The sequence below is a fragment of the Parasteatoda tepidariorum genome, chromosome 5 (genome assembly GCF_982258835.1).
Source record: "Parasteatoda tepidariorum strain Cologne lab strain chromosome 5, Ptep-v5.0, whole genome shotgun sequence".
In the NCBI taxonomy this organism is placed as follows: domain Eukaryota; kingdom Metazoa; phylum Arthropoda; class Arachnida; order Araneae; family Theridiidae; genus Parasteatoda; species Parasteatoda tepidariorum.
Genome location: NC_141759.1, coordinates 64,013,764 through 64,035,761, shown reverse-complemented (window position 1 = coordinate 64,035,761; position 21,998 = coordinate 64,013,764). Strand labels below are relative to the sequence as shown.

At 31.0% G+C, this 21,998-nt stretch overlaps 1 protein-coding gene across 4 annotated transcripts in view; it reads left to right on the top strand.

The window, feature by feature from the left end:
- Positions 1–21,998, top strand: part of LOC107438936 (fatty-acid amide hydrolase 2-A) — a 34,927-nt gene that overhangs the window by 9,774 nt on the left and 3,155 nt on the right. For all 4 annotated transcript variants that reach the window (XM_016051357.4, XM_016051360.5, XM_071184894.2 and 1 more), the window contains 7 exons: positions 3,450–3,674; positions 8,866–9,048; positions 12,187–12,406; positions 14,918–15,127; positions 17,286–17,405; positions 19,909–20,072; positions 21,508–21,600. In XM_016051357.4, the coding sequence (XP_015906843.2) occupies positions 3,657–3,674; positions 8,866–9,048; positions 12,187–12,406; positions 14,918–15,127; positions 17,286–17,405; positions 19,909–20,072; positions 21,508–21,600 (1,008 nt within the window). In that variant the 5' untranslated portion in view covers positions 3,450–3,656. The remainder of the gene's footprint in view (positions 1–3,449; positions 3,675–8,865; positions 9,049–12,186; positions 12,407–14,917; positions 15,128–17,285; positions 17,406–19,908; positions 20,073–21,507; positions 21,601–21,998) is intronic.

The following is a 21,998-nucleotide window of genomic DNA, read 5'->3' as shown; positions in this document are numbered from 1 at the left end:
CTTTAACAAGAGTTCTATAATGGTAAATTATAGTGTACTAATGTAAATATTAGGATAATTAAATAGTATAAATGGTATTGTTTAATATAATATAAATGACAATATACTATTGCGGCAATATTCGCACCTTTAAGCAGTTATTTTAATTTTTCCAAAAAATATGTTGGGTGTCACAAATAAAATGTTCAAGAGAAAGAGTAACCCTTTAGTGACCAATATCAAGTAAATGAAACTAAAATATTTAAAAAAATCTATGTTAGAGAACAAGTTTTTAAATAAAAATCATTATAAGGAAGAAGTTCTTTCACAAAAAGAAAAATAAATAATTAAATAAATTAAAAGGCCCGCAGTTAAGTGCCTTAAGCTCAAAGCATAGCTATAATTTTAATCTATACATGCTATTTTGAAGCAAAAGTTAATCTGGGATTTAAAACTGACAGATAGAGTAATTACTTTAAAAGAAGAGACTAATTTGGCGAGATTTTTCCACATAGAATCTTAATTCTTAAAAACTCACTTCAGCAATAAAAATAGTATTTTATTTACAAATAATATTAGTTCATATGAAGACAGAGACTCAGAAGAAGAGGCTTAATGAACATTTAGGCTGTTCTATTTACTTTCGAATGTATTTTTAAAAAATTTTCTTATACATTCTGAACGTATACCGGTTTTTCACAAAATCTTTGAAATAGAACGAGAGTACAAACAATTTTTTTATATCTTCAATTTCCACTTAAAATAGCTTAATAAGAACGAGTTCCACTTCAAATAGCTAAGGTTATGGCTTACAATGATAGAAGTGTTTACTTTAGATAAGTTCGGCACAATTTATCTAAAGAGTAGAGAAATTTTTTTTATATTTTTTTCATTAATTCTGATTTTTTGTTATAAAGTGTTTACTTTAGAAAAGTTCGGCACAAATTATCTTAAGAGTAAAAAACTTTTTGTTCCATTTAAAAAAAATTTATTTACTTTGTTATTTTTTAAACAAATGAGTAAAAAGCCCTAATTTTTGTATTAATCAAACTGTGAAAAAAAAGTTGGAATTTGAGAAATAAGTTTAAAACAATAATAAAATGTAAATATTTATAAATTTTTAAAATAAAAACATTAAAAAAATTAAGAATTTCAAGAAAATTTTTAAAAAATATCCAGTTGTGTAAGGACTTTTTTAATTAATGTAGTAAATTGGTTTTTATAAAAAAAAAATCCGTTTTGTTTCTGAATATCTTGATTCGAAGTAAAAAAATTTCTCAATCGTAAAAATTCATTGTAATTTTATTTTTTTAATATAACCGTTGTTGTATAAAAACCCTAAATCCACAGAAATTTGGTTCTTAATAAACTAAAAACAATTTTTTTTGGAAAATTTCATTTGTAAAAATTTGTCCTTAAGAGGATGATAAAATATATAACTAGATTAATTTGTCTAATTTTGTTTCATATTTATACGCAACTACACTGGTTATCATAAATTAAGGAAAATTCACAAAAATCGCGATAACTCAAGAAATTACACATGGAATTTTATGAAACTTACCCACAATATACAACACATAGTAAGGTATTAAACAACATAAAAAGAAATTATCAGACATTAATAGTAGTATAGAAATTAGCACATGTATAAAATAAACAAATTGGAAGTATCGGTTTGCAATAGAAAAAGTACCTTTAATATGGAATATGATTGCCTCTAGAAGCAATACAGCACAAACAGCGATGTGTGATGCTTTCAATTATGCGGTCTATCAGTTCAATAGGAAGTGAGAGCCATTGCTCTTGTAAAGCAGTTGCAAGCGTGGCAAGGGTCTGAGGGGGCGGATTGATGGCAGATACACGCCTCCCTAGAGCATCCCAAACGTGCTCGATAGGATTCAAGTCCGGGGATCGAGCTGGCCACTCCATGCGAGTAATTGTTTCCTGTTGAAGATAATCATCAACAATGCGAGCTCTGTGTGGTCTTGCATTATCGTCCTGTAACAGGAAGCAATCACCAATTGCCCCGGCATATGGGCGCACATAAGCATCAAGGATGTTGTCTCGATAAACCTGAGCATTCACGGTTCCCCTTGGAAAGACATGGAGGTATGTGCGCCCTCCTAAGGATATGCCTCCCCAAACACAGACACTGCCTCTTCCGTATGCATCTCTTTCACGGATGTTTGATGGATGATAACGGGTCCCAGGTTCTCTCCATATCAAATAACGTCTACTGTCACTTTCTAGACTAAACCTGGACTCATCCGTAAAGAGAACAGGCCTCCATTGATCTGACGTCCAGTGGACATGTTGTCGGGCCCACTGCAAACGGTCTCTCCTATGGCGTGATGTGAGCGGCACGCAAATGGCTGGTCGTCTCGCATACAGACCACCTTCGTGGAGCCTTCTGCGCACAGTTGACGTTGACACCAACCTTCCGGTGGCTGCAGCAAGAGAGGATCTAAGATGTGTCGGAGTAGCGGTTCTATTCCTGCGTGCACTTAATGTCAAATATCGGTCATCGGCACTGGTCGTAACAGTTGGCCGTCCTTGACTGAACCTCCTAGATGCCGAATCTGTGGTTTGAAATTGCCTCCAAAGTCTATGAACCACAGATGGACTCACATTTAGCCATCTGGCCACTTCTGATTGACTCTGCCCTGCCTCTAGTCTCCCGATGGCTCTCCATCGTAGTTCTTCAGGCAAATGATGCCTAGAGGTCATTATTACGAATTGGCTATCTCAGATTTTCAATGTCGCAATCACAGTAAAATTTGTGTGCTTTCTCTCAAACTTGGACTTTTATGCTCCAGGCAGATGACGTAAGCCGAGTGCAGCGCCACTAATTTGCATATTGCAATTTTACTCAGCTACTCTTAGTGGACAACATATGCAAATTTTGCACGGTTTGGCTTACTTTTGAAAGAGTTATCGCTATTTTTGTGATTTTTCCTTAATTTATGATAACCAGTGTAATTATATTAATTTTTCCTTGAATAACATATTTTAAAAATATATCTATCTATTGTTCTTGAAACAGAAATACTTCAAAATTGAAAAAAAAATTTATATTTTAAACAAAACGAGTTTTCAGATAATAGTCATGTCAGAAATAAAAACAGCTGCCCAATCAAAATCCATATTATTTATTGCTCCAATAAATTGCAACCTCATTCTCTTCTCCACGTAAATATTTATAACATAAATCATAACTCATACAAACCAAAATAAATCATCACGAAAATTTCAAAATAAATTCGGATCCAACAACATTAAAGGGAACAAAATACATTGTCATTTACTTAATAGAAATCAGCACCTTAACTCAATGACTCATACGTAACAAAATAAAATAAAAATATACAACAGAATTATAGCGGTCTACCACATGTCTAAGAGTAATTGCCATTTTCCGCTTTCAAATATTTTATTCTATTTTTATTTTACTTTCTTCGTAACAATAGGAAACCATAGCACCATTAAAGCGGAACTGCGCAACGTGACGCTCTTCCTTCCAGTTGTCAACTTTAGTATCGTTTTTATACGATGAGGATGGTTTATGTTTGAACAGAAAATTCGGAATATCCTTTTCATCTTGAAAAGAAACGACCTCACATTTGATGAAAGGACGTTTATTTTGAATAACCCATGCTTAGAATCCATTTGTGAAAATGGCTATCTCAAATAGTGTAAGTATTAATTTCATATTTTAGCCAGTGAATATATACTATAAGTATAATAATGGACCAATTCAAAGAGTTACTTTTTAAAACCACTGAAATTTTAGGGATATCAGTAAAGATAGGTTAAGTGAGATAAAAAATAGCTTAAAATAAAATTAAGGGTGATGTTTTTACAACCACAATAAAGTAAAGATTAATTTAATAATTTTTTACTGTTAATAATTACAATTAATTAATAAGTAATTGATCGCCTAAATAAGATAATAATATCTTAACTCATTGCAAGATGAGTGTAGTGTTAAGTAAGAACGAATAATTTGGGATATAATTTATTCCTTAAAAGAAACGACCTCACATTTGATAAAACGATGTTAATTTTGATAGAATTAATTATGCTTAAATTTTGTATATGAATACGGCTAATTTAAATACAAGTAATTATTATTTTTATATTTTTGCTGGTAAACAATTTATATGAATCATGCTATAAGTGCAGTTATTTGCAATAATCGGTTGATTATAGACATATGAATTTTTTAAAATAAAATTAAAAATGGTATTTTAGTTTAATATAGTTAAGAAGACTTAATTTCAATATATTTTCTTAAAACTCTATTAATTTCATTCTATTAACTATAAACTCTTACATTTTTTCCACGTTTGACGCTGCTTTATGAATTACCATCATGATTATTCGCGTTATTCAAGAATATACATATTTAATAAAACTTATTATATGTTTATGCTGTTGTGTGTTTATAATTAGCTGTCAAACTAATGGAGCCAAAAGTTTTCCGTTAATCATAGCTTAAATTCATTGTGCCCAAAAATATCAACGATTTTTTTTTCCTGATCCAATTATAAATTGTTTATTGTTTAAAAATCTTTAGTTATCATTAAGAATTCTTATAAGAACAATCGTCTTTAATATATTCTATTAAACTACATGCAATCTCGTCACTATTTATATCTTTTTAGCACATCATAAATCACATACTGTTTCATGCTAGATGTCGATTTTACGTTCCATTAAGCCGCATAAATATTTTAAGACAAAAAAAAATTAATGATACAAAAAGAGGAGAAAACTATCAAGAAATACCAAGCACTTTTTTTATTTAATTAGTACATAAAATATTTAAAATAAAATAAGCATTTGTAGTAATTGCAGCGAAAACTGCGATATGGTTCTCAAACCTCTTCAATCGTGCCGACCACTAACTATGTCAACAACAAAAAAACTTTCAGGCCATATAAATATACAGTCAAAAAATACAATGACAAAGACATCTATTGCCCTTATATTAGCATATCTAAAGACAAATATAATGACTAATAGATTTTCAATATATTCTTACTTGTGTAGTTAGGCCTAGTACTATGATAGTCGCAGCACCCTTGTGGGCCCTGGCCCTTTGGGTTAATACAATGTAAAAAATATCTGATCAAATTACGGTAAAAAGTACCGTCATTCAGGGTGTCGGTATTTTTTACAGTGAAATCCATTTTTACCAGAACATGTTACGGAACAAAAAATCTGATATATCGTAATTTTTCCAGTAATTATTACCACAAAATCACTGTATCACTCTAATTAAATAAAAATTACTGTAGAAATTGCCGTACTTTGAACAGTAATTTAAATCTAAATTTTTGACTGTGTATATGTTATTCTTATATATTATTCTCTTTATTCTTATGGTATGCTTCGAAAACACTATTCTGTCTTAATATAGCATATTCATTAAGATATGAAATAAAGAACTAGTGTTCTTAATTCATTCCTCATTTAATTACATTTAAAAAGAAAAGGTTATAATAAATAAAAAATTCATTAACATCCATTTGAAACTAATGTATTATATTTGTTATAAGAATTATGTACTACGTTAATGTTATTTACTTCATTTTAAACATATTTAGAGAAATAATTATATTAAAAACAACATGAAAATAAAGAAATTTTTGAAGAAAAAAATATTAGTTAAAAAATATTAAAAAAGTTTTTTTTATAATAAGATCGTCTTTATATAGTGACACGCTGAAAAGGAAAATAAGATAAATATTTGATAAAATTCTAAATTTTATCTATAAACGTTTTCAACAAAAAAAAGTTAAAAAACAAACAAAAAATTTTAAAAAGTTTTAAAAATGTTATTTTTTAAATGATGTATTTAAAATTATCTTAGACATAACAATCGAAAAATTCGAGAAAACATTTTCTTGACTGAAGTTTCTTTATGAAGAGAGAAAATAACGTTTATCTCTAATCTATCGTCACTTGGCACAGCATTATTTTGACTTCTAATGGACGGACATTATACCTAGTTAATCATCTCCGCTCGTCGATAAAAGGTTGTTCAACTATTTCCTTTGCGGAAATCAACTCTCAATACGGAAAAGAATATTTTCAGAACGAATAAAAAAAATGAATTCTAAATAAAATGCCCATCATTACATTTTAAAATGTAATTAAGACAGTTTTATTTTTGAAATAGTTTTAAAATACTGCTTTATGTCTAAGTTTTTGAGAGCCCGTGCTTTTAATAAGTTAGCAAAATAATTCTTTATACAAAAAGATTTGGTTTTGTAGTATATATTTCTGAAGCAAGGATAAGACTAATAATCTTGTAATCCATGAAAACTCAGGATGACTTTATATCAAATGATTATGTAAATGAGAAAAAAAATAAATGCATTATCAGTTTGGTGAATTCTTAGCGAAGTTAAACATTGTGTGTTAAAATTGCTCCATCTATTTCATGCGTCGCATACGATCAGAAGACAGTCGTATTAATTTCCATTCGTTATAAATTGGTCACCGGCTGAAGCCGTTATAAAAGTACATAAAAAACCAAATTTAAATGACTTTTGAAACTGAATAATGCAGTACAAAAATGAGGTTCGTTGTCACTTTTTATACGATAAATTCAATTAAAAATAAAAATAAAAAACACTTCGTCCCATGTTTTAGTTTCTTGTATGATTATGGATTTTAAAAAAAACACAAATATTGTTCATAAAAATTTATTGTTAAAACGTTCTAAAAACAAATTTAAGAGAAATTAGACGTCTCTTAATTCTTTTGGGACTTACATTGAACGCCTCTATTTTTAAATAATTTTTAAAATAAATATTTTCAAAAGTTTGACATTCATGAGCTGAAAAACTCTTCTTTCATCTATCTTTAATTCCCTAAAAAAATTAATTTATGAGTCAGCATAAATACACTCACTTCCAAAATTTTAGCATGGAGCAATAAAATGCGGAAAATACACTTGCTTCCAAAATTTTAGCATGGAGCAATGAACTGATGAAGAACAGACCAGAACTGCTGCAGAAAAGTAGCTAATATGTTTATTCGTAAAGCAAAACGAAGAAAAACATGATTCATATTATTAATAATTATGAAAACAATATTGTATTTGCATAAATTATATGCTGATGTCATTCATAAATTATATGCTGAAGTCAAGCGTCATTCTCAAAATTATGATTAAATTTTTTTAAAAAAACTACAAAACTCGATATCAATAGGGCATGTGAGTACTGAGCACTCCTTATTTTTATTCAGAGTGCTAATATGCTTGTTACGAGGTGGTCAACCACCTCAGATTCCAGCGATCGCCATTATTTTGAAAGCTGTTTCCAAATCTATGAGATTGGCTGGCGGTGGATAAACGAGTACCCACAGCTCGGTCGAGGTCATCACAAGAAGTTTCAATTGGATTAAAATCCGATGAGAAAGCCGGCCACTCTATACCGGCAATCCCTTCGCACTTCAACCAACCGTTGACCACTGCTGCTTCATGAGGACGTGCTTTGCCGTCCATTGAAACGAAAGTAGAAATCAACTTCTGCAGCATACAGTTTCACATAAAGTGGCTTCATTCTGATACCGTTCAGTCGTCACAGAACCACATCAGTAGCTGTGCAGGCAAGTGCGATATCCAATTCCGAGTATGTCACTATGCTTCCACAACAGATTGCGCGATGTCGCATGATGTTCTGTGACCTGTTGCGTGTGTCTTGTTTTTTTTCAGGACTTCGCACGCTTGTCATCTGGTTGTATGCTAAATCTAGCTTCATCAAACAGGGTTCAATTCACATGCCCTCAGCACCATTTCTACCGTGCCAATCTTGCTTGAAGGGATAGACTAATATAAACTCATAGTGCCCAGGCGTAAAGTCTTTTAATGTGTAGCATTCGGCGAACAGTTGCAGCTGGCCAATTACTGCCATAACCATACAAGTCTCACGTGTGGAGGTAGCTCTTCGATTCCTCTTAGCTACAACAACAATACTTCGATCTCCCGCGGGAGTCGTAGCCCTTTGATGATCAGCTGCAGGTCTTTGGATAACTGTTCGACTGGTTTGGCCATAATCTTGAAATGACGGAATGATTGATGCCGAAGAACAGAGCAACATCTGTGATAGACTGTACTGCTTTAATGAATCCGACTGCACATCAGCCCTCAGACTCTTCCATTCTTCTTCTGGAAGTCATAGATAAATGTTTAGTTCGAAAAAAATAAAAGGATGTTCTACTCACTTTTTATCCGCACTCAAATGCAACTACAGTAAGCCTACACAAAGCCAGCTTTTTATACTGCTGCTTGATTTACATATTTCTTGACATAAAACCGTAATTGGTTGTTACCTAACATTTGTGCACACTTTCTTCTACCTCTGTTACAAGTTAAGTTAACTCCAATTCAATTTGGCTTCCGGAAATCAAAATTTTTCTTTCCTTGCTTAACTTTTGGAAGAGAGCGTACACATTAAAACTCGCTACGATAAACGCATTTCCAAACAAACAAATGATATTTTAGTATTGAAAAAATGTTTGCCACATTTAAACTATATTTATTCAACACTTAAAAAAGTAAAACTTAAGAATTTTAGTTTTCAAAAATAACAAATCAAAAATTGGGAAAAGGCGTTAAAAAAATGCAATTATTATTCCTATATTGCATCGCTCTCAAGCTGATAAAAGCCATATCTATACAGGAGATTTCCATATATTCTTTGTGCATTAACAATCCCACCATATGATATTTTTGGCCAATAAAAATGAAACAATTATGAGAAACAATTTTAAACCATTATCTTTTTATGTTTTGCTGTATACTGTGTTTAATTGTTTTATAACCCCTTATAATGGTGCCTAAGATGTTTTGTTTTATATTTCTTTTAGGTGGTTGGTATATGTGCGCAATTTTTGAGAATTATTTTGACATTCACACGGCCTATATCAGATTATGTCTTGGATTTCCTTTATGGTTTGTTTATGGGTAAAACAAAACCATTACCACCAATTAACAATGAGTTGCTTCTGATGTCAGCCGTTGACCTTGCAAAGAAAATAAGAAATCGTCAGGTACTATTACTCTTTTGTTAATTTTCATTCCAGAAAATGTAAAAAAATAATTTAAAAAAATTAAAACGATAAATGATAAGATTAGTATTTTTCCTGAGAAGATTCTAAACAAACAATTACTGTACAATGCGCCAAAAAAAACGAACCACTCTGAATAACTTTTGATTTGATAATCAAATCTTCACGTTCTAGCACTCAATCTTAATAGTTTGAGGGGTAACTTCAAATATGCTAATTATTTAGGGCAAACGATATTTTAAATTACGAAATCAAGCACAAAACGTGTATTAGAATAAACATACCTTTTACTCGACTAATTCGGATTTTTTAACCCCAAAATATAGGACGTCTGGAAAATATTGTCTCCATAGTTTGATCAGCAGTGTGGTCCAAAGTTTTAGCCCCCGGATGCTAATTTAACTTTTTGCGTATTTCGCCATATCTCGAGAATTTTTTTTATCAAATAGAAAGATTTTTGGAGACAATTGTAAGATTCATTTCGCAATCTGGAAAATATGTTTGGTCAGGAGAGCGCTCCAAAGTTTGGACCCCCATAATCTTAATTTTGCGTATTTTTAATAAAACTCAAGAAGTTTTTAATAAAAATTGAAACATTTTTACACACAAATCCAAACAAAAAAAATTCCTTTATCCGAAGATAATTGCATGAAAAAATAACCTTTATTAAAATATTTATTACTTTATTTAATAATGGTCTAAAAAATTTTGATATGCAAGGCATCCAATTTTTTTGGCATCATTTAAAAGAATATAATTTTCCGGGGTAAAATGCGAAGTTTGAACAGAATAGGTTAAATAATTTCTGAGAAAACGAATTTCAAAAAAGTTTACTATTCAGAACTATACACCTAATTTATAGAATTAAAATAGATAATCAAAAAAATAATTAATAAATAATAATAAAATTAATAATTAATAATAAAAATAATTATTAAAATAGATAATCAAAAAAATATGTTGTCGCATGAAGTTTTTTTGTGATTAATATGGTATAGTGTTGTGGGTTATAAGCGATTTCTCTTTTTTCACTTATTATAAATTTGAGACACCTAATAACTTTAAAGCTTACATAGTTACTAAAAATATAATCAGTGTAGGCAAAGCGAGACAAGCCTTTCAAAACTAATACTGAAGAAATTTTTTATAGTTTTCTAGAGTTTGAAGATATCAAATAAAAATCATTTGAAAAAAAAAAAAAGCTAAAATGAAAATAATAAAGAGATCTTAAAACGGAGATGAGATTTGAGAGAGGTCAAGTTCTTTGAATAGCTTAACTAAAAAATAATATTTGTTGTGTTTACATGAGCCTCAGATAGAACAATAATTAAAGGGAAGCCTAGGCATACTTTTTAGTACCTAATTCTGGGAGCACTTTAGTTATTTTATAGAAATTTGTGGGTCAGAAGATAAAAATTCTATTAGCTATTTTCATAGTCGAGAGTTTCCCCGAGTGACTAAAAATGCAAAAAGTGGTGATTAATAACATTTAATTTTTTCTAGCATATTTTTTTCAGTCTACTATTGAAAGTAAGTACGAAGAATGTTTTTGCTTTAAATATGAATAATTTGAAATGTAAGTCTTAGTGATAGTTACGACTGAATAGTTAAAGAGGTAATAAATAAATAAAAATGAATTAGTTTCTACCACATTTCACATTTTTAATCGCATGTGGCATAAAATGTTATTAGAAAAAAAAAGAGCAAACAAATTACCTATAAAAATTTTATTTGTAGGTTAAAGATATACCACTTTACTTTTTAAAATTATAAATTTAACCATAATTGTATTCCTGAGAAGTTATATTTATAATAAAGCTCTTTGCTATTTTTCAAAGTGGGTGCTGAAATGTTTAAGTGTGGTTGAATCTATAGCAGATACCTTATATGATTTTTTAGATATTTTCTAGTGGTTGGAAAACATTAACATTTAATTTTGCTTTTACTTATTTTACGATTCGCAGCAATTAACCCTTTCGCGCCGACTGATACAAATATGTGACAGCATAAAACCGTATCAATCAGGGTAAAAATATAAAACTGGTAATCAAAGTATTTCTTTAGCAGTTTATTTCTGAGAGGAGTTATAATTGTTTGATTTATTTAATTCACCAATACTTTGTTCAAAATAAAACTGTTTAGTTATACTTTGAACTAACATTGATTAAATATATGATTAAACTAACAATAATTAAAGTAAAAGCAAAGTAAGTCTGTCAAATTAGCAACGACTACATTTAAGTTACCATTTTTTATTTAATTACAACTTGATTCTGATTTTGTACGAATGCGTTTCTGAATCACCCGTCCCCAAGGGGTTATGGCACAGATTTTTTGAAAAAAACCGGACACAAAAAAATTATTATTTTTATGTAAAAAACCAGCTTTAGAACATTGTCTTTTCTTTTGGTGGACAATTTTGATATACTGCGCGTTTGTTCCATGGAAAAAGGCTATATTCAGGGATGCCAACTGCTCCGGACAAGCAAAAATAATTAAAAAATTGGTAAGCAACTAAAAAGTAAATTTTGCAAATATTTGACTCTTGCTTGCTTTTTAAAAGGTATAGCTCGACAAAAGTACTATAAAGTGATGAATTATATAAGCCTACTAATTATTTAGAAATAATGGTGGATAAAAATCTACTAAATTGAATTTATTAAACCAAGAACCACAATTGATGAACTACCACTTTAAAATATATATTTGCTGTCCGGAGCAAATTGGCATCTCTGTATATTTTATTCTTGAATAAATAAGTGTTATAGCTTACAATCCAATGTAAATGATAAATATCAATAAAACGATTTTTTTTTTCTTAGCTTTCACATTGCTATTTTCAATTCTCGATTATATTCCAGTGTGAAAAATTATCGCAGCATAAAATACAACGCCGCTCGAATTATCTCGAGTGTGCACAGTCCTGTTTAGCGCGCTCGAATTAACTCGAGCTCACAAGTTAAGGGGTTAGCAAATGGTTTAAACATCAGTGGTGACGGGAGTTACTAGTTCAAAAAATTTTAATTTTTTACTTCATAATCACTAGAAAAATTCTTCAGTTTGTATCTATGTATTACCTATTGTCAATCATGTCTGCTCATCTTCTAAAATTGTTCGTAGGTGAAGTGTGAAGATGTGATGTTAGCATACATTCAAAGATCACGTTCCGTCCACCCACTCATAAATGCTGCATTAGATGAAAGGTACGATGATGCTCTGCAAGATGCCAGAGATATAGATACGTTTCTGGAGAGTGGAAAGAAATCCCCACAACAAATAGAAAAAGATACACCACTTTTGGGTGTTCCTTTCACTTGCAAAGAAGCCATAGGAGTTAAAGGTATCGTATGTTCAGGGAAACAAGAGATATTTTTTAATGCAAGTAGTAAAATATAACAACGCTCTACTCTTTTTGACTTTTAGTCAAATTATGCAAAACATAAAAGTCCTCAACACTGTTAAAAAATTTTCAATCCTGTGGATTTTATCAACCAGTTCTCCTGTTAGGCATTCCCTTAAATGAGAAAAAAATTGATTCTCGACTATATTTTTTTAGTTCAGGTAGTAAATTTTAAAAGATATAAAAGCTTGCAATATAATTGCGACTGTGGGGGAGGTTTGGTCCTCCGTCCTTAGCCGCCAATATTCGTATAATGGAATTCATGATTGTTAGGCCATTATAAAAGTAAATGGATGAAACAAAAATTAAAGTTTCCAGGAAATTAATATGAATCGTGAATATGAAAATCCAATTTATTAAGCAATATTTCTTGAAGATTATAGAGAATGGCCATCAATACAAATCATCATAATAATTACCAATTATAAAAAATAAATCCCTTGAAGGGATCAAGGAAATATAACTTCCACATCAAGAAGTTTTTGTTACGATTTTATATCTTTTTAAACCGTTAGGATGACTGAGACAGGAGCGCCCCAAAGGGGACTCCTTGTCACCACAAATTTTGAATTCCAAGTAAATATAATTATTCCCAACGGACGTAGAAAGTATGGGTAGGAGATCCATAATTTGGCGATTTGTCATAATATATCATAGCCAAAAGAAAGCCAACTAGCATATCAATATGGGTTTAAAAGAACATTTTGGCGATCACGAGTCGCCAACAAATTTATGAGAATTATTACAACCATGCAACCGAAACATTTAGCCGTTGGAAATTTAGAGTAAAAAGTTATAAATAGATTTTTTTTTTTCGATTAGAGGCGACAGTGAATTAATAAGTCTGCCTAGCAATAAAATAAAAAAAAAGTATCCGTTACATTGATCTAGAAGAGAGGAAATAAATATTTTATGTTCGTGTTCGTTTTAAAAGATTAAGCCCTTGATTTATTTTTAAATGTAATTCTATTAATTAAAAAAAAGCTTAAGTAATGAAAGATATTTTAAAATGATAGAAAATAAATATATAATGCCAATTGTGGCATCACAGCGACCAATTACAGTCAAGCAAAAAGTCTACAATAAAGCCAGCTAGTCGTTAAAGACCACTGAATTGTCAAATCAGCAGCCGGTACCGTAAAATTTCATCTTTACCGGAACATGTTACGGAACAAAGGAAATGATATGCCGTTATTTTTAGAGTAATAGTTATCGAAAAATCACCGAATGAAATAAATATTGTAAAAATTGCAGTATGATATTTTACGGTAGAAAAGGATTTTACGGATGATGTGGCAGTGTGCCGGTACTTGATACCGAAATTTGATCCGGAATTTTTTGTAGTGTAGATCAAGGGTACAAAAACATTTTAGCTCTTGCCATCGTCATGTAAATTTTAAATATTTGCAGCCACTTCTTCAAAATCTCAATTCGCCACGATTGCACTAAAATAAAATTTAGTTTTTTTTTTCCAGTTTAGTTTTTAAATTTAATATTAAGCTACTTCATCTCACAATTCATTACGTTGCAATAATAAATATTATCTGATAAATAAAAGTGATTTTTCAGTCAGGAAATAATTTATTAAACATACCTATGCAGTGATTGATTAACGGTATAAATTTCGACTAACTCAGTCATGTGATTGCTATAGCAAGAGTGTCTAGCACTAACGAAACATTGTCACTTTAGAGTTAATTCGTTCATTAAATGATTTTTAAGTCGTAACTGAACTACACTCGGCACTACTCAGAACGGAGACTGCCGTATACTGTGTATGGCTGTGAAAATACAAAATATGTCATTACGTTTGAACTACTAAGGGATATTTATGGTAACCCGTGCTGAGGCCTGTTCTTTCTAGGAGGTGTTGATTGAAGGCGGGTATTTTCCAACAGGATTACCCTGGCCCTCAAACTGTTGTTTTAACCCAACATGTTCTACAGCATGTCGTCATGTTGCTTAGGCCTGCTGGATCACCAGATCTTTCTCCAATCAAGCACGTATGAAACATCACTGGACAACTTCAGCGTCATCCATAACCAGCATTAACTATCCCCGTATTAACTGACCAAGTGCAACAGGCATTTAACTACATTCCACAAAATGACTTACGGCATTTGTATAACACAAAACATACCCGTTTGCATGCTTGCATTCAAAATTCTGGTGGTTACATCGGTTATTAATGCTCCAGTTTTTCGCATTTGAAATGTTTCTCTTAATTGCATTAACCTGTGATCTTGAAAATTTTATCGCTTAAATATGTTACCCAGACAAACACATTGCTGAAATTTCATTGCTCTACAATAATTTTGGGTTTTTTTTCCATCAGTGTATAAAAATAAAACTTATTTACTTACTCTAACCTGTTATCTCTCTATGAAATGCAACTAGAAAGAGAATTGTTCTAATTAAAATTTTTACAAAAAGGTGAAATATTTATTACAGATCTTCTTCAGGTGAACGGGTTGGTCTGGGCCAAAGGTAGAAAAGCTCCAGAAGATTCAGTGGCAGCTTCCAAATATCGAAATGCCGGTGCCATACCAGTAACTGTCACAAATGTTCCAGAGACATGTTTCTGGTGGGAGGCCGCTAACGCAGTAGCTGGAATGACAAAAAATCCTTACGATAACCGTCGGACAGTTGGCGGCAGCTCCGGTAAGAAATTTCATACATTGAAACTAAACAATAAGCCTTATATATGCTATGTTATATAAGTTTATGCAGCAGCGTCAAGAGTATTGCCAATAACTAAAAGTAAAATAATTGGGGTAAGCTGAGCTGCACGTGTATTCAGAATGAATGATTTAAACTCTTTAAAAGGATTCATTGTGACAAAATTGCTGGGAAAAATAAGAAGAGGACGATCCAAACTGCAGTGGATAATTTTTTTTAATCCTAATGGTTAAGAACTGGAAAGCCTTAATCACCTAGAGCGAATTGGAAATCTCATCCAAGAAAAGCCTTGGCCCACTGTGGGCTGTCATACTAATGATGCATAATGAAAGTAATTGGGACTGTTCCTTGTTCGGGTAACCAAAATTTTGGATTAGCCTAAATTTAAATTGTAAACACACAAGCATCTTTGGTTAACATAAGCGAGACGCATTGCAATGTCGTAACAATATTACTTATTAATATATACATGTTTAATTTTTTAAAAAATAGTGGTGGTCAAAAAGATAATGCATTAAGTTTATAAATGCAAGGAATATATAAAAAGTATTCATTTTACTACCACTTTAAATATAGAAATAAAATTTTACGCCAAATGCATAAAAGTTGGCAGGTATGCATAAAGCATTTAACTTCTTAACACGTTGACTGTCGTCCGAGTTCACAGTGAAATTTCCTTCAGACTACGAGTACCGCCGTACGAAGCGTATTCTGCTAAGTACTCAAATCGATATTTTAATAATGCAAGTCTCTGGTGGCCACAAGGATAATATCTTGCTCCGTTTGTTTCCACGGTATCATGTCTGTTTATTTGTGTACGCGTCTGTTTCTTATCTCGCCCCTTTACACAATTCGTTTGAATCTTTGCCGAGTAAAGAGGAGTATAACTTAAAATCTTTACCCGAATTAGTTGAAATTTCAAAAAGAAAAATGGAAAACTCATTTCTTATTGAGTCAAATAGCAGTGAACAAGAAAGCTTTTACAAGGTTCACAATAATAAATCATTTTTGTATTACTTTTACAACAATTCAATACTTTTGTTACTTCTTGTGAAATATATTTTCAAATACATGCGAATATCCTTCGCAAGTAGTCAATTAAGCGTTACCCCAATACTGGTGACGCATCCTGATCAGAAACTTTGCTGTCACCCGAATATAGGTGACGCAGCAGACAACGTGTTAAACCATCTATATTTTCGTTACTTTTACTTCATAGATATGCAAATAGAAGCAAATTTCGTAATTCCGTGATAAGTCCTTTACATTGTACTGCAAGTTTTATTGCAAACTTGCATCTGAGTCACTCTTTTCATGATATGATTTTTTGCGAAACGGGTGGGACTGCGAGCATTCCAGGCAAACCAATATTGCTAATTTTTATGTCTTTCAATAGGTTTTCGCTCTTATTTTTTTTTTCAATTTTTTAGGCGCAAGTATCATTGAAATCTTGATTTTTAAAACGCTTATTACCAAATATTAGTTAAATCTATCTGTTACTGCTGTAATTGCATATTCCTATAGGGCAGTGTTTCCCAAAGTGTGGTACGCGTACCCCCAGGGGTACGGGAACAGTTTAGCGGGGGTACTCGTTCTTATGCGAAATATCTTGCAGCAAACGAAAATTTCAAAAACTTTTATTTAAAAACAAAACTAGCTATGAAAATTTACGATTATGTATTTTTCTATAGGCTATTTTTTGCAGAGTTGACAGTTAATAAATAGTGGTGTCAACAGCCAGTTGTGATTTTTAACTTTTGTGCAATTTTTTTATAGTAAAGGTTTGTAATAAATTCTACTTATTTTGATTATTTTTACAAAATATAATTTTTATTCCTAACATAGAATATGGATCGCATGTTGGTATCTACAAAACTTTGTACCAAAAAAGAAAAAAAAACATATTTTTAAGAAAATACATTCATTTTTTTTGTTAGTGGTACGCATCGTTATGAAAAGGTACACAAAAGTCATGAGTTTGGGAAACACTGCTATAGGGAGAGCAGCAAAAAGAGAAAAAACAATAGCAATGTTTACCTTATAACCGCATAAAGTAATGATCCAGGTCGTTTGATCATGCTGATTTCCGGCCATGATTCCTGGTTGGAAATAAATCACTCATTATAATTTATCATTTCAGGAGGTGAAGGAGCAATAATCACCGCGGGAGCTGCATTGATTGGAATAGGAAATGATATCGCCGGAAGTATACGTATCCCGGCATCGTTTTGTGGAATATATGGTCATAAACCTTCAACTGGTAATTTTATCATGATTTTTTAGCTATTTCTTTTTTATTCATTTAGGTAATATCAAGTTATTTCTTATGAAGCATTGATAAACCGTTTAAAGGAACCTCATAACTCAAATTTCATCACGACAGTTTTTAAAGAAATTTTATTACACCTAACAATTTTAATTTCAGCTTTAACGCGCTTTGCTGGCTTGCTTTGATTTTAATTCGAAGTACCTGTCAGCTTTATGCGCTGAAAAATACGTAAACCTATTTATCAATTACACTATAAAACAAGATTGATGCATGATTGTTGCATGAGATTTTTTAACAGATCCTAGATACTTTCGTATCTCTGATTTCATATCTGCATTCAGTTTCTCTCTCTAAACTATACTTTTTAATGACATTTTTTGTCTAATTTTTGTTAAAATGTACAAGTATAAAAACGTTATACATAACAGGGGGTTACGTAACTGTGGTGACAAACTTCTAGGGGAGTTAGGGTGCATCATCAGCATCAAAATTTCATAGGAATCCACGCCCGAAAATATCATCAGACGCCGCTAAGGGCACTTCAATATTATGAACTGTTTCTTCATGTGCTTCTAATCTAATTGATTAGGTCATAGTAGGGTAGCTCCCCTAGCCATGTATGACCACATTTTCTGGTATGGTTTCATATGCAATTTTAATACTCATAATGTGCCATCTATTATCTATAACGTTTTCAAACATGTACAAAGGCGCAAAAGAAAACCGGACCACTCTGAATAACTTTTGATCTAATGATCGGATCTTCACGTTCTAGGACTCAATCTAAATGGCCTAAAGGGGTGACCTCGAATATGCTAAAATATGGGCAGACGATATTTTAAGTTATGAAATCAGAGACAAAAACGTACTTTCACTGAATAAACATGCCTTTTTTCGACGGATGCAGATTACTGACCCCCTAAAATTTAGGGAATAGCCGCAATCTGTTAAATATGGTCTCAATAGTTTGAACAGGAGAGTGTTCCAGAAATTGGACCTCTTAATGTTAATATTACTTTTTGTGTATTTTCTTATATCTTAAGAACTTTTTAAGCCAATTAAAAAAAATTGCACACATAATTGCATAAAATTCACCTAGCCAAACATAATTCCATACAAGAAATGAATTTTAGTAAATATTTTTTATTTTATTTAATAATAGTCGACAAGATTTTGAATTGTTAGGAATACAATTTTTTACATCGATTTAAAGTGCGTAATTTTACATAGCAAAATAGGTTTGATAGTTCCTGAGAAATTAGATGTTATGAAAGACGTATATTTAAAATTTGATTTCGCAAGAACTATAGAACCGATTTCACTCAAATTTTGTATTTTGCCAAGCAAATTTACACACTTTTAAATTATATAAAAAAAACTGTATACCTTTCAATTCAATTTTTTCTTTTTTATCATTAAATTAATTAATAAAAAATAATAAAGATTTACTATAACTTACTTCTTGTGTAGAATTATCTTTGGCTAAACGAATTTTATGATTGTGTTCAAAAAATTTTTTAATTCGCTTAAAAAATTCTTGAGATATAACGAAATACGCAAAAATCAAAATTAACATCATGGGGTTCAAATTTTGGAGCTCTCTCTTGACCAAACAATTGGAACCATATTTTCCAGGTTGCGGCTACTCCTATATTTTGGGGGTCAAAAACCTGAATCCTACGAAAAAAAGGTATTTTTATTCAGAGAAAGTACGTTTTTGTGTCTGATTTCGTAACTTAAAATATCGTCTATACTAATTAATTAGAATATTTTTAGGTCATCCTCTCGAACCATTAAGAGTGAGTCCTAGAACGTGAAGATCCAATCAATAGATCAAAAATTATTCCAGATGGTCCGTTTTTTCTTTTTTTTTTTTTTTTAGCATTGTACATTTGGATAAAAAATATACTAAAAATGTCCTTTAAGAAAGTCTGTTGCTTTATGACCAAAATTAATTTAAAATTTAAAATCTCCAATACTTGATCTTATACGATATTAAGTACTGGTATTGGAACAAATATAGCTTATTTGTTTTCTTCACGTACATATAGTATTAGCTTTTGTAAGTTCATAATACTAAAAGACAATGGTAATAATACTTCAGTTATTTTATGACAATATTTATAACAATCGAGTCACTAATTTTTAACCTGTCAATAATATCGTCCTATATTCAACTAATATCTATTTTTTGATATGGCAAAAGCTTTTTTCATCCTTTTAGTATTTTTGAAAATAGAATATAATAATGCGTTTATTGTTTTTTGCTATGAAAAAACATAATACCTTTGATTTGTCGATTTAATCACCAGACCGTCAATTTTCGCTAATTAACTTTTGTTAAATTTTGGTGATTTTACTTTAAATTCTAAGACGTTGATTTGATCAACAAAATGCAAAATGAAAAAATGCGTTTTTAAAATTAATTTTAATGTTTGTCATGAATGTTGAATATTTTTTTCACTGTTTTGAAACTCATAATGTATTTTAACAGGAACAGTATCGAATGCTGGGGCGTTTCCATTTGGAGAACTCGATAAGAACGAGGATATCGACTCTTTCACCAGTACTGGTCCAATGTGCCGGTACGTAGAAGACTTGCCCTTATTGATGAGGATACTTACCAGCAACGACCAAAGAATTAAATTCGATGAAAAGGTGAGACTGTATTTTTTATTTTATGCATCATTATATTTTTCACCATTCAACTTTCGATGGAGTGCCTTGCATTAAATGGGTCTGGGTTCGAATTCCGGACAAGGCATTGATGTTCGTTCATTCTCGGTACGATATGTCCTTACTGTGGAAGCAACGTTGGTCCATCTAATATGGTGCCACTGAAAGAGTGGCCAACAAATCTGCCCTTCAGATGCCTGCATTGACGAAAGGTCATTCCCCAAGTGGGCATTGAGAAACAAAACTTTAGATTGAGTACTGATTATTAACTTACAATGGCATACAAAAATTGAAAGTCGCCACGGGGCAGACCCCAATAATTAACTTTTGATCTAATGATCGGATCTTCATGTTTTAGGACTCAATCTCAATGGCTCGAGGGGCTAATCTTTAATATTCTAATTAGTGTAGAGGATATTTTAAGTTACTAAATCAGACACAAAAACATTCTTTCTCTAAACAACTATACCTTTTCATCGACGGATTCAGATTTTTTACCACCAAAATATGGAACATAGCCACAATCTGGAAAATATGATGTTAATTTAGCCAGAAGAGCTGTCCAGAATTGGACCCCTTAGTATTGATACTACTTGTGGTGTATTTCGCCATATCTCGAGAACTTTTTAAGAGAGTTGAAAATTTTGTGCACATATAATTGTAAAATTCGTTTATCCCAAGATAATTCTATGCAGAAAATAATTTAAGTAAATATTTATTACTTTTTACTATTTTATTTATAAATAATTGAAAGAATTCAAATTGTAAATTATACAATTTTTACATCATTTTTAAAACGTAATTTTACATGGCAAAATACAAAATTTAAGCGAAAATGATTGAATAGTTCCTGAGAAATCAAATTTTAAGAAAGTCGTATTTTGAATTTTCGATTTCTCGGTAACTGTTCGACCAATTTCGCTCTCTTGTATCAAAATTATTCTATAATTCTTGTATAAAATTACATACTTAAAAATTATGCAAAAAATTGCATACTTTCAGTTTGAAATTTTTTCAATTATTTATAAATAAATAGTAAAAAATAATAAATATGTACTAAAAGTTATTTTTTACATGGAACTATCTTTGGATAAGCAAATTTTATTATTGTGAGCAAAAAATTTTCAATTCTCTTAAAAAATTTAAGAGATATGGAGAAATACTCAAGAAGTAGAAATAATATTAAGGTGTCCAAACTTTGGATCACATTCCTGACTAAACTGTGGGAACCACATTTTCCAGATTGCGGTTATCTTCTATATTTTGGAAGTCAGAAATCCAACCATGAAAATTAACCATAAAAATCATTAAGCGTTTTGTTCTTAGATTGTTAAAATGACAATGCTTGTATTATAATGACTCCATCTTATTCAACAGAATAGAAATTAATAAACTAAATTTTTACATCTCTTTCCAGGTTGATTTCAGTAAAGTTAAAATATACTACATGGAGGAATATCCTGGCATTTTACTGAAATCTATTTCACCCATAAAAAATGCTGTCAGAAAAGTAAGTAATATTGTAGATTCCTAAATGATTTTACATTGATAATTTTCATCATGCAAAATTTTCAGGTATCCGAAATGTAATAACTCAAATACGATAGATTGAAAAATTATTGATTTTTTCGTTTTATTTAGGATTTTTAAACCTTTTCTATTACTCTAAGATCAATAAACTATTATCCCTTGGTGTGTCATCTAAAATTTGTTAAAGAAACCCTGTTTAACGTTGTAGGTTTTTTGTCCTATTTTTACCACGTTTATATCAACTTGTCTTTGTGTATGTCTGTCCCGGGGGAATTTTGCAATCGATTTTAAACTAACTTCTCGACTAGCTGCAGACTTCAAATTTGGCACATAGTTCAGAATTGGATGACAATGCATGAAAATGAAGAGAAAAAAGAC